Source organism: Convolutriloba macropyga, chromosome 2 (genome assembly GCF_964194025.1).
Source record: "Convolutriloba macropyga chromosome 2, txConMacr16.3, whole genome shotgun sequence".
Classification (NCBI taxonomy): Eukaryota; Metazoa; Xenacoelomorpha; order Acoela; family Convolutidae; genus Convolutriloba; species Convolutriloba macropyga.
The window spans coordinates 865736-879672 of record NC_134469.1 but is presented as its reverse complement, the minus strand read 5'-3'; the positions used below and the strand labels follow the sequence as shown (position 1 = coordinate 879672).

General features: G+C 34.4%; 1 protein-coding gene and 1 non-coding gene across 4 annotated transcripts in view; one reads left to right on the top strand and one right to left on the bottom strand.

Moving 5' to 3' along the window:
* Positions 1-13937, bottom strand: part of LOC142355543 (uncharacterized) — a 112931-nt gene that overhangs the window by 17245 nt on the left and 81749 nt on the right. For all 3 annotated transcript variants that reach the window (XM_075407672.1, XM_075407678.1, XM_075407682.1), the window contains exons 2-3: positions 5167-5279; positions 3579-3787 (exon numbers count right to left, since the gene is read on the bottom strand). In XM_075407672.1, the coding sequence (XP_075263787.1) occupies positions 3579-3787; positions 5167-5279 (322 nt within the window). The remainder of the gene's footprint in view (positions 1-3578; positions 3788-5166; positions 5280-13937) is intronic.
* Positions 11292-11365, top strand: Trnai-aau (transfer RNA isoleucine (anticodon AAU)). The gene has a single exon. It is a non-coding gene; the product is annotated as a tRNA-Ile (tRNA).

Genomic DNA, 13937 nt, shown 5'->3' with positions numbered 1-13937 from the left:
ACAGTCCATCTATAAAGTTTGACCTTAAAACTTTTGGTTTTACAAAATTTGACCACAAAAACGTGCGATTTTCAAACACTGTACTTCTAATACGTTTGAAGTTAAAATTGTACCTTTTAAACATTTCACTTTCTAAAGGTGTACCCCTAAAACGTTTGATCTTAAAACGTTTGAACTTGAAACGCTTGACGTTAAAATAGTGTCCCTCTGGAACACTTGACCTTAAAACGCTTGACCTAAAAATATTCCAAATTATTTAGCAGAATATCTCAAAAACGTATCATCTTAAAACACTTGAACTTAGAACCTTTGAATTTAAAACAGTGTACCTCTGGAACACTTGAACTTAAAACGTTTGACCTAAAATTATTGCAATTTATATAGCAGAATATCTCAAAAACGTCTCATCTTATAACACTTGAACTTAGAACCTTTGAATTTAAAACAGTGTACCTCAATAATTTTCGACCTTTGGAAGTCTGAAATTAAAACGGACTTTAAAACAGTACACCAGTAAAACGTCTGACCATGAAACATTTGACCTCTACAACTTGTGACCTCCAAGCTTCAGACCTCGGAACGTTTGACTTTGAAACAGTGTACCTCTGGAACACTTGAATTTAAAACGTTTGACCTGAAAATATTCCCATTTAAATAGCAGAATATCTCAAAAACATCTCATCTTATAACACTTGAACTTAGAACCTTTGAATTTAAAACAGTGTACCTTTATAATTTTCGACCTCCGAAAGTCTGACAATAAAACGTTTGACTTTAAAACAGTGTATTTCTAAAACGTTTGACCAGAAAACGTTTTACTTTCAAAAAGTGTACCCCTAAAACCTTTGATCTCAAAACAATTGAACTTGAAACGTTTGAATTAAAAACAGTGTCCCTCTGGAACACTTCACCTAAAAATATTCGACTTGAGAAAGCAGAGCATCGTATAAACGTTTGACATTAAAACACTTGAACTTTGACTTTAAAAGCAGTGTACCTCTATAATGTCTAAGCTTCCAACAACGGGCATTCAAACGTTTGACTTTAAAATAGTGCACTTCTAAAACGTTTGACCTAAAAAACGTTGGACTTTAAAACAGTACACCTCTAAAACGTTTGACCAAGAAACATTTGACCTCTAAAACGTGTGACCTTCAAGCTTCTGACTTTGGAACGTTTGACTTTAAAACAGTGTACCTCTAAAACGCTTACATTTCAAACTTTTGACCTTAAAAAGTCAACCGCAAAACATTATACCTTTAAATGTTTGACCTGAAACAATTGACCTCAAAACGATTGTCTTTAAAACAGCGCAACTCAAAGACGTTTGGTCTTAAAACGTTTGAACTTGAAACGCCTGACGTTAAAACAGTGTCCCTCTGAAACAACTGACCTTAAAACATTGGACTTTATAAACCAGGGAACCTCAAAAACTTTTTACCTTAAAGCACTCGAACTTAGAACTTGCGACTCAAAAACAGTCCATCTATAATGTTTGATCTGAAAACATCTGACTTTAAAACGTTTTACTTTTAAATACTGTACTTCTAAAGCTTTTGATCTGAAAACGTTCGACCTTGATGACCTTGTAGCTTTGACCTTAAAAAAGTCGATTCGAAAACGTTTATCAATTGTCCTTAAAACGATCGCCTAAAAAACAGCGTACTACTAAGTTGTTTGACCTTGAAATGTCTGACTTTGAAGCGTTGTGCCTATAAGAGTTTTGATTTAAAAATGTTTGACCGAGAAAAACGTTCGATTTTCAAACACTGTACCTCTAAAACGTTTGACCTTAAAACGTTTGACGTCAAAAAGTGTACTTCTTAAACCTTTGACTTTAAAACAGTATACCTCCAAAAAGTTTGACCTTATAAAAGTCGACTCGAAAACAGTGTATCTCTAAAACGTTTGACTTCAAAAAGTGTACCTCTTAAACCTTTGACTTTAAAACAGTATACCTCTAAAACGTTTGACCTTAAAATGTTTGACTTCAAAAAGTGTACCTTTTAAACGTTTGACTTTGAAACAGTGTACCTCTAAAACGTTTGACTTCAAAAAATGTACCCCTTAAACCTTTGACTTTAAAACAGTATACCTACAAAAAGTTTGACCTGATAAAAGTCTACTCGAAAACAGTGTATCTCTAAAACGTTTGACTTCAAAAAATTTACCTCTTAAACCTTTGACTTTAAAACAGTATACCTACAAAACGTTTGACCTTATAAAAGTCGACTCGAAGACAGTGTATCTCTAAAACGTTTGACTTCAAAAAGTGTACCTCTTAAACCTTTGACTTTAAAACACTGTACCTCTAAAACGTTTGACCTTAAAACGTTTGACTTCAAAAAGTGTACTTCTTAAACCTTTGACTTTAAAACAGTATACCTCCAAAAAGTTTGACCTTATAAAAGTCGACTCGAAAACAGTGTATCTCTAAAAGGTTTGACTTCAAAAAGTGTACCTCTTAAACCTTTGACTTTAAAACAGTATACCTCTAAAACGTTTGACCTTAAAATGTTTGACTTCAAAAAGTGTACCTTTTAAATGTTTGACTTTGAAACAGTGTACCTCTAAAACGTTTGACTTCAAAAAATGTACCCCTTAAACCTTTGACTTTAAAACAGTATACCTACAAAAAGTTTGACCTGATAAAAGTCTACTCGAAAACAGTGTATCTCTAAAACGTTTGACTTCAAAAAATTTACCTCTTAAACCTTTGACTTTAAAACAGTATACCTACAAAACGTTTGACCTTATAAAAGTCGACTCGAAGACAGTGTATCTCTAAAACGTTTGACTTCAAAAAGTGTACCTCTTAAACCTTTGACTTTAAAACACTGTACCTCTAAAACGTTTGACCTTAAAACGTTTGACTTCCAAAAGTGTACTTCTTAAACCTTTGACTTTAAAACAGTATACCTCCAAAAAGTTTGACCTTATAAAAGTCGACTCGAAAACAGTGAATCTCTAAAACGTTTGACTTCAAAAAATTTACCTCTTAAACCTTTGACTTTAAAACAGTATACCTACAAAACGTTTGACCTTATAAAAGTCGACTCGAAGACAGTGTATCTCTAAAACGTTTGACTTCAAAAAGTGTACCTCTTAAACCTTTGACTTTAAAACACTGTACCTCTAAAACGTTTGACCTTAAAACGTTTGACTTCAAAAAGTGTACTTCTTAAACCTTTGACTTTAAAACAGTATACCTCCAAAAAGTTTGACCTTATAAAAGTCGACTCGAAAACAGTGAATCTCTAAAACGTTTGACTTCAAAAAATTTACCCCTTAAACCTTTGACTTTAAAACAGTATACCTCCAAAAAGTTTGACCTTATAAAAGTCGACTCGAAAACAGTGTATCTCTAAAACGTTTGACTTCAAAAAGTGTACCTCTTAAACCTTTGACTTTAAAACAGTATACCTCTAAAACGTTTGACCTTAAAATGTTTGACTTCAAAAAGTGTACCTTTTAAACGTTTGACTTTGAAACATTCAATTAAAAACCATTCTTTTTTAATTTTTTCGAACCTTTCAAATTTGGATAAATATCGGCCCAGTGAGCTTTCGTCTATTTACCTTCTCTCTAGATCTTCTTTGCTCTTCTGTTCTTCATCCACATTCCTCTTCAGCCGTCGCACATCAGCCGAATGTTCTCTTAGCATAAATGGCACATTCTTCTGATCTTTTTCTATCTTTTGCAGAGATTTCTCACTTAGTCGAACTTGTTTCCTCAAATCTCGATTCTCTTCTAACAGTTCTTCGCATCGCTTTGTTGATTCTCCCAGCTTAAATACAATTAAGTTATATATTGGGATTAGAAGGTTCTCTTCCACTTTACCAACCTGTTTATAGTTATAGGTTTATAGTTATACCAGGTATAATTTTGTAAAGATATAAAATAATCAATTTTTAGGATCTTTTCAGTTTGTGCTCACCACCTCAGTATGTTATGCACCCTCGGTCATAGAGCACGTATGATAACATAGTAAATCATTATGTAAAAATATGGCACGTCCGTCTGGGGGTGCAAATAATATGCATCCACTAAGCTGGAGGGGCACAATCGGAAAAGATCCAATTATTATTATAACACGTCACTATGGAAACCATAGCACGTGCGCCCGGGGAGCATTGAAATTATCTGCCCACTAAACCGGGAGGCCGAAACAAAAAATCTAAATAATTTAGGAAGGAGTAGGAAAAATTGTTTCTTCTGTAACAACCCAACTGCAAGGTCACGGCAACTTATTTAAGGGCTACCACGTTTAACAATCAAACTGTGGCTTTAGCTATGGCCATTTAGTCCTCAAGAATTTAAGCGGAGAGGACTCGAACCCACTGTATCTAGTACCCGGGTCAAGGCCTCCTGCCGTTTCATCAAAACTCGGATGAAGTTGCAACTTTGTTAGCTTAATATACCACAAGTTGGTTTATTACAATGCACATAAAAAACTTTTTCTGAAAATGTCTAACGAAAACATAGTTACAGTATGAATGCCACAATATTTCTGCAATTCAAAAAAATCATATTATTGCAGCAAAATATTTATAAGCAAACACTGTCGAATGTTTCAGTCATGTTTGGTTTCTTTTTCATTTTGTTTTTGATGTATGACAAATCTGCGTACAAATATCTCCTTACACACATTTTATAACGCCTTCTTTAATACATCAGAAAAGCGCATTGGAGCCCAATATTGGTCTGATGAATTCAATTGTCTGATCAAACTGGTTAGTGTTCGCCGCGTAATAACAACAGCTTCAATGACATTGAGTCGTGTCAAAGGTGGAGTGTCACATAGCAGAAGGTCCATACTGCCGAAGCAGAAATTAAAACATCTTATATTTTGTTCGTTACTGATAGAGATCCATGACAAGTCCCACGGGCTGCTGAAGCAAGACGATGGCTATGCATGGCCAAATGAACTAACATCACAAAACGCGATTCAGGGTTCAATGCAGTTAGTTTTGCCGTCAAATTTTTGGAACAACTTAGTAACAAAAGCGTCACTTTTCACATTCTACTTTGGCTGACCAATCAGAACTATATAAAAAAAGAATTGAGAACTAAAATCAGCCCATTAAACTGCTTCGATAAAGTGTCATTAGTTTCGGCTATGTGAGCCTTCTGCAACCTGAGCGGAGAGAGTGTGAAACAGCTTACCTTATTCTGTAAGCTCTTTCGCTTCGTAATCTGCTCATGACACCACTGCTGCAAGGCCTCGTCTTTGAACTGAGACGGCAGAAAACTCAATTGCGAATTTTTCCTTTTCTTCCCTGAAAAAAACGAACCACTATTAAAAAAAGCAAAAAATCTGCAACATCTAACACTACTAAAGATTGGGCAATTATAATGACACTTGTAGGGAATAAAGAGGTTAAAGGGTCCAAATGGTCCATGTTATTTGGTAGAGACACGCTCTTAGTGTAACCGGCAGGAAATTCTTGGTAAGAAAACTTGATACAATCGCCAACCTTGGCTATTTACTGGCATTTATTTCAAAAGAAAAGACAAAATCTCTTGGCAGGATATTAATATTACCAGCCTTTACCGAGACTATTAATCAAATCAGGTATCATATGATTTGTCGTCAAAATCAAGAACTTTCTTTTTTGGCAAGATGTTTAAATTTCGTTTCACTGGCCCCTAGGTTACTGACAACCTAGAACCTGGCCCCTCCACCATAACTCAAAACAAACATGCCTTGATACAGGGGGGGGGGGGGGGGGGGGGGGTGTTACTTTTCGAAGGACTGCACTGGGAAAACACCAACGATAACAATTACTGTCTTTTACACTGTAATTGAATTCCCAATTCCTCATTCACTGATTCATGGACTATAAAATGCAATGAGGAACTAAATCTACATGTGAAATTGTATTGCTGCACAAACACGGCGCTATAAAAATGCATAAAAAAGATAAAAAAGATCAAGTTTTTTTTGCTTATGAGGCGGTTAAAACGTCAGCCGATCATAGACTGATACGGTTCGATAATTTCGATTGAATTGAGCAATCAAATTAGACAAAAGGCAAATGAAAGCGGAAAAATTCAAGAGATAGGCGCAAAGGATGGTAGTGTTTAGTAGTTTCCACTGTGTTAGTTTCGCAAATTGATGTGAATTGACCTTTCAATATTCTGTCTCAAATATCACCCAATTACGTATTTCTATTCTTTTTTAAGTAGAACAATTAATTCTTCGCAAGTAAATGAGAGATTAAGATGACTCAAATTAGTTTAAACACATGATAATGTGTTTTTGTATGTCAGTCAAAAAAAAGACTCGACTCCAAAAGTGTAATGCATAACCTGCAAAAACAAATATGAAATATGAAGTAGGATCAATAAAGAAGAATGACCCAGCTAACAAAATCAACTCGCTTTCGAAGCCCTCATTTTAAACAATTCAATGTTGGTCTTCCACTTACAATTATTGCTATCAAGAGGAAGCTATATAATCAACAGCTAAAAAACAAGGATGCTCGTTAATGTGCGTTTGCACATGATGTTCCGACCCGAGCTCATCTACATTTTTGACCTAATTATCAGCCTAATGATGAGATAATTAAAAAAAGATGTTTGAGTTTTAAAAAAATCGTTACAAAACTGAACTACTAATTGAATTGCATAATACCATGCCTCATTACAGCGCTCACAAAATCTGCCAATAAAAAGATTACGAGAAAAAAAACAACGCCAAATTAAGCAAAAACAAAAATTTTTTAGCGATTGTGCTAAAAGAAGAAAAAAAGAAACACAAATATTGACCACTCACAAAATTTTATGAAAACGGATGTTATCCAACAAACAAAACATGAGTTACGACATGACATCAATGGAAAAATACTTTTTGAATTACAGGAAATTGGATGGATTCTCTCAATGATGTGAACAAATTACAAGCTGACGAACAGAACAAAAACTGAAAAGTATAAAACAAGTTTGAGAACGAACAATATCGTAACCACTAATATTAACATCATTCATTCAATCCTCAATTAGAAGCCTATGAGACCAGTCAGCATTTTACTACTACAAGAAGAGTTAAAAAGGCAAAAAATAGCAAATTCAAAAAAATTTGAGCGAGAAAAGTGTCGAAGACAATAAAAAAGCTTTTTGGTAAAAAAATTCGAATCTGATATAAATGTTAAGCAGCAATGGTTTTCTTCTTTTTCAACAATATGACTTCAAAAACTCAAAAAGTATGAACAAATATAATAAAACCACGAAATTTTTGAGAAAACCTGTTATATCAACAACGTTAAACTCATTAGCTTTCAACGGAAGACAAAGAATAAGCTAAGTTATGCCTCAATGAGAGGGCAAGGATCTTTGTCAATCATAAGTAATCAGAAGAACATCACAATAAGTCTTATGATTATGAAAACAACAACAAATACATGCGAAAACCCAAAATTCAGAAGAAAAGTGTGAAAAGAAAGTGTCGAAGCCATTTAAAACATAAGCGTTTTTCCGAAAAATTTATCAATGATCCATTGGACGTGTTCTATCAGCCAATGAAAACTATCAATATTAAGACAATGACGTTTTCTAGAAATTGAAATTAGGAACACTCGTGGCATCTAAGTAAAATTATGAAAATTCGTGGCATCGAGTTTTCATTGATGAAAACTCGTGGCATCGAAGTTTTACTGAAATTACGAAAACTCTGGCATCGAAGTCATAAAACCATTAGCTAGCAGATAAAACAACTTACCAGATCATATTAAATGCACTTAAAAGGAAGGTGGTCGGCTCATCACTGAGAATTACAAATCATGAAAATAGGTTTGATGATGGTTAGTGTCCAAAAAAGATTTTTTAAATGTCTTAACAGCCATTTAACTCAATACCTCTCACCGGAGGTCAACAGAGACGCGAAATTAGACCTCAACAAGGAGATAAGGATGTTTGTCATTTTTATGTCATCAATAGGACATCACAATAGGTCTTATGATTATGAAAACAACAAAAGCAGGCAAAAACCAAAAATTCAGTAGAAAAGTGCAAGAAAGTGAAGAAGCCATTTAAACCATAAAATTTTCTCAAAAAATTTTATCTATGGCCAATTGAACGCCTTCACTAGGCCACTGAGAACTCTCAATAATAGGATAGGGTGATAAAATTTCAAAGTGAACCAAAATTACAAAAAAAATATCAAAAAATTTTTAAAAAATTACAAAAGATTGTCACATCGAAGTCATAAAACCACTAGATAGAAGATAAAACAAATTGCTAGATTCAATTTAGTTGCAGATGCATTTAGACATTAAAATCGAGAGCTGTCAACAGAAGTAAAAAAAACACTTCCATATGCCTGGATGGGAACAAAGGATGTTTTTCATCACTATGTCATCAATAGGACATCACAATAAGTCCTATGATTATGAAAACAACGAAAAGCACAGGCAAAAACCAAAGTAATGCCGCAGAAATTTGAGAAAAAAGTGTCGAAAGCATTTAAACCATAATCTTTTCTCTGAGAACTTTGTCTATGATCCTTCGGACATCTTTTTTAAGCCAACGGTAACTGCCAAAACGACGATAATGAGATAAAATTTCAAAAGGAAACAAAATTACAAAAAGAAAAAATTTAATTAATTATTAAACTACGAAAACTCGTGTTATCGAAGTCATAGAACCAATAGTTAGCAGACAAAACCGCTTACCAGATTATTTTTGTTGCAGTAAAAAAGAAGGGGGCTCTGTAATTACTCAGACTGAATTACTATCCATGAAAATTAGTTTAAAAACGGTCAATCGAAAAATTATTTTCTAAATTTTTGACAGCCCTTAGCTATCCACTCAAAGCGCTTTATAGGTTTACCTAATGCACATAAGAAAGCCGATGGAACTTTTATTTGGGAACTTTATGCAATAGGACTCCCAAAAATTAGTAAAATCTCAAAAAGAAAATCAAAATGTCATTAAAAATTTCCAAAATTCAGAGTCGAAGACAAAAAACTCATGAGCGATGCCTTGAAAACGGATTTTTTGTTCATTGGGTCTCATTTGATGGTAAATGAGGTCTGTCGTTAATGCAACCTCAATTTGAAAATGACAAGTCTCTGAGTAACTAAAAAACAAAAATAAATAGGAAAAGTTTTCTAAAAAAAACAGCGCTCAAATTGAGTTTGAGTTTTTTTATGGTAAATTTCCTGACGAAACCAGAACTAGCCCTTTTATCGGTCTACTGGTAACGCAGAATTTACGCTAAATTGAACAAAATCATGCTAAAAAGAAAAAAATACCACATGTTCACACAAAACTTTAAACCTCAATAACTCCTCGAAAAAAAAAATCAAAAAAATCTTTTTGATTTCGAATTCTACGCTGGACGAACTTTTTAATGATACCACTCAACTTTCTCTACGATGAATATATCGATCGGCCAAAATTGACTGAACCAAAAAAACCCAAAAAAACTAAATAATAAATACTAAGCAATCTTGTGAATAAAAAAGAGCGCAGTCGACAGAGATGACTGTATTACCGCGTAGGGCTCAAAAAGGAGAGTCAAAACATTTTCAGAAACAGTTGATAGAAACTATATCCTTAATTTTGCTTGAGATAAAAACAATTATAAATTAACAACAAGACAGATCTCATGATTCTGTTCGGGGCGCAGAAAATTCTCCCATTCATATTTATCAACATATAGTGCATAATGTTACTGCATTCGTAGTAGAAAATTGATTGTCATCGTCTCCATAAACAGAAAGTCCGATTTGATCAAAAATTTTAATATAAAATGGATGTGCGAATTGAAGAAATTGGATCTTGCCAGGAACAGAAACAATAAAGAACAATTCGTTACCTTGAAATACAGCAAAAATTAAATATAAAGCTAGGTGACAGCCGAAACACTAGAAGCTGAAAATAGCAAAAGACAACCAACAGTTGCATAAGTCAGTCGGTTAGAGCTGTGTGATATTAACGTGAGGATTGAGAGTTCGAGCCCCTCTGTGACCAAAAAATTTTGCAAGTAATTGCTAAAAACTACCATTAAGATCTTGCCAGGAGGAAAAACAATGAAGAACAAATCGTTATTTTTGAATAGAGCAGAAATTAAATAGAAAGCTATGTAACAGCTAAAACACTAGAAACAAAAAAAGTTAAATAACCAACGGTTCCATAGTTCAGTCGGTTAGATCATCTTGTTCTCATTTTGAATAACGCAAAAATCGAGATTCCCAGCCGACCTGTGACCAAAATAATTTGCAAAAAATTGATAAAAACTACCATTTAGATCTTGGCGGAAACAAAAACAACGGAAATGAATTATTACTTTTGAATACAACAAATACAAGAGATACAGCTATGTACCAGCCAAAACAATAGAAACTAAAAATGTTATATAATTACCAACGGATGCGTAGCTTAGTTGGTTAGAGCATCGGCCAAGAACGCGAAGGTCCAGAGCTCGAGCCTCCCTGGGACAACACTTTTTAGCAAGGAATTGCTAAAAACTACCTTTTAGATCTTGTCAGGAACAAAAACAATCCGTTACCTTTAAATGCAGCAAAAACTAAATATAAAGCTACGTACCAGCCAACATTAGAAATTAAAAATGTTCAAGAACCAACGGTTGAATAGCTCTGTCGGTTAGAGCATCGTGCTGATAACTCGAGGGTCGAGAGTTCGAGACTTTCTGGGACCACTAAATTTTGCAGCCAATTGCTAAGAACTACCATTGGGATCTTGCCTGGAATAGACACAATGAAGAACAATTCGTTACTCTTAAATACAGCAAAAAACTAAATATAAAGCTATGTACCAAACAAAACCCCAGAAACTAAAATTATTCATAGATTACTAACGGTTCGATAGGTCAGTCGGTTAGAGCATCGAGATAATATGGCAAGGTGTCGAGATTTCGGCCCTCTTCGTGACCTCCATAATTTGCAAACAATTGCTAAAAAACTATTATTTAGATCTTGCCAGAAACAAAAACAAGGAGGAACAATTTGCTAATTTTAAAAGCAGCAAAAACTAAATATAAAGCTGTGTAGCAGCCAAAACACTAGAACCTTAAATTATTCAAAGAAAATCAACGGTTTTATATGTCAGTCGGTTAGAAAATCGAGATAATAACGCAAAGGGTCGAGAGTTCGAGCCTATCTGTGACCACAATAAATTGCAACCAATTGCTAAAATTTACCATTGGGATCTTGCCAGGAATAGAAACAATGAAGAACAATTCGATACTTTTAAATACAGAAAAAAACTAAATATAAAGCTATGTACCAAACGAAACGCTAGATATTAAAAATGGAAAAAAATGCGGCGCTTCCATAGCTCAGTCGGTTAGAGCATTAGGCTAATAACGCAAAGGTCGAGAGTTAGAGCCTCTCTGGGAGCACTGTATTTTGCAAACAATTGCTAAAAAATAGCATTCGGATCTTGCCAGGAATAGAAATAATAAAGAACAATTCGTTGATTTTAAACACAGCAAAAACAAAATATAAAGCTAGGTAGCACACAAAACGCCAGAACCTAAAATTATTCATAGATGACCAACGGTGCGATAGGTCAGTCGGTTAGACTAACGTGCTAATAACGCGAGGGTCATCAGTTTGCGCCTCTCTGGGACCACTTTTTTGCAAACAGTTGCTAAAAACTATCATTGAGATCTTGCCAGGAATGGAAATAATGAAGAACAATTCGTTACTTTTAAATACAGCAAAAACTAAATATAAAGCTAGGTAGCACACAAAACGCCATAACCATAATAGAAAGCTATGTAACAGCTAAAACACTAGAAACAAAAAAAGTTAAATAACCAACGGTTACATAGTTCAGTCGGTTAGAGCATCATTTTTAATAACGCAAAAATCGAGATTCCCACCGACCTGTGACAAAAATATTTTGCAAAAAATTGATAAAAACTACCATATAGATCCTGCCGGAAACAAAAACAATGGAAATGAATTATTACTTTTGAATACAGCAAAAACTAAAGATAAAGCTATGTACCAGCCAAAACAATAGAAGAAACTAAAAATGTTATACGCTTACCAAAGGTTGCGTAGCTAAGTCGGTTAGAGCATCGGCCAATAACGCGAGGGTCTAGAGTTGGAGCATCTCTGGAACAACAAATTTTAGCAAGGAAATCCTAAAAACTACCTTTTAGATCTTGTCAGGAACAAAAACAATTCCTTACCTGTAAATACACAAAAACTAAATCAAAAGCTATGTACCAGCCAACACTAGAAACTGAAAATGTTCAAAAACCAACGGGTCCATAGCTCTGTCGGTTAGAGCATCGTGCTAATAACTCAAGGCTCGAGAGTTCGAGACTCTCTGGGAGCACTATATTTTGCAGCCAATTGCTAAAAACTACCATTGGGATCTTGTCAGGAATAGAAACAATGAAGAACAGTTAGTTACTTTTAAATACAGCAGAAATTATGTACCACACAAAACACTAGAATATAAAATTATTCATAGATGACCAACGGTTCGATAGGTCAGTCGGTTAGAGCATCGTGATAAAAACGCAAGGGTCGAGAATTCGATTCTCTTTGTGACGAATACATTTTGCAAACAATTGCTAAAAACTACTATTTAGACCTTGCCAGAAACAAAAAGAAGGAAGAAAAATTTGTGACTTTTAAATACAGCAAAAACTAAAAATATATCGATATCGATATACCAGCCAAAACAATGCAAAAAAATTATTCAAAGACAACCAGCAGTTCCATAAGTCAGTCGGTTAGAGCAGTAAGATAATAACGTGGGGATTGAGAGTTCGGGCCCCTCTTTGACCAAAATGTTTTGCAAGCAATTGCTAATAACTACCATTAAGATCTTGCCAGGAGCAAAAACAATGAAGAACAAATCGTTATTTTTGAAAACAGCAAAAATTAAATAGAAAGCTATGTAACAGCTAAAACACTAGAAACAAAAAAAGTTAAATAACCAACGGTTCCATAGTTCAGTCGGTTAGAGCATCATTTTTAATAACGCAAAAATCGAGATTCCCACCGACCTGTGACAAAAATATTTTGCAAAAAATTGATAAAAACTACCATATAGATCCTGCCGGAAACAAAAACAATGGAAATGAATTATTACTATTGAATACAGCAAAAACTAAAGATAAAGCTATGTACCAGCCAAAACAATAGAAACTAAAAACGTTATACGCTTACCAAAGGTTGCGTAGCTAAGTCGGTTAGAGCATCGGCCAATAACGCGAGGGTCTAGAGTTGGAGCATCTCTGGAACAACAAATTTTAGCAAGGAAATCCTAAAAACTACCTTTTAGATCTTGTCAGGGACAAAAACAATTCCTTACCTGTAAATACACAAAAACTAAATCAAAAGCTATGTACCAGCCAACACTAGAAACTGAAAATGTTCAAAAACCAACGGGTCCATAGCTCTGTCGGTTAGAGCATCGTGCTAATAACTCAAGGCTCGAGAGTTCGAGACTCTCTGGGAGCACTATATTTTGCAGCCAATTGCTAAAAACTACCATTGGGATCTTGCCAGGAATAGAAACAATGAAGAACAGTTAGTTACTTTTAAATACAGCAGAAATTATGTACCACACAAAACATTAGAATATAAAATTATTCATAGATGACCAACGGTTCGATAGGTCAGTCGGTTAGAGCATCGTGATAAAAACGCAAGGGTCGAGAATTCGAGCCTTTTTGTGACCACTATAAATTGCAAACAATTGCTAAAAACTAGTATTTAGATCTTGCCAGGAATAGAAACAATGAAGAACAGTTAGTTACTTTTAAATACAGCAGAAATTATGTACCACACAAAACACTAGAATATAAAATTATTCATAGATGACCAACGGTTCGATAGGTCAGTCGGTTAGAGCATCGTGATAAAAACGCAGGGGTTGAGAATTTGAGCCTTTTTGTGAGCACTAAAAATTGCAAACAATTGCTAAAACCTACCATTTGGACCTTG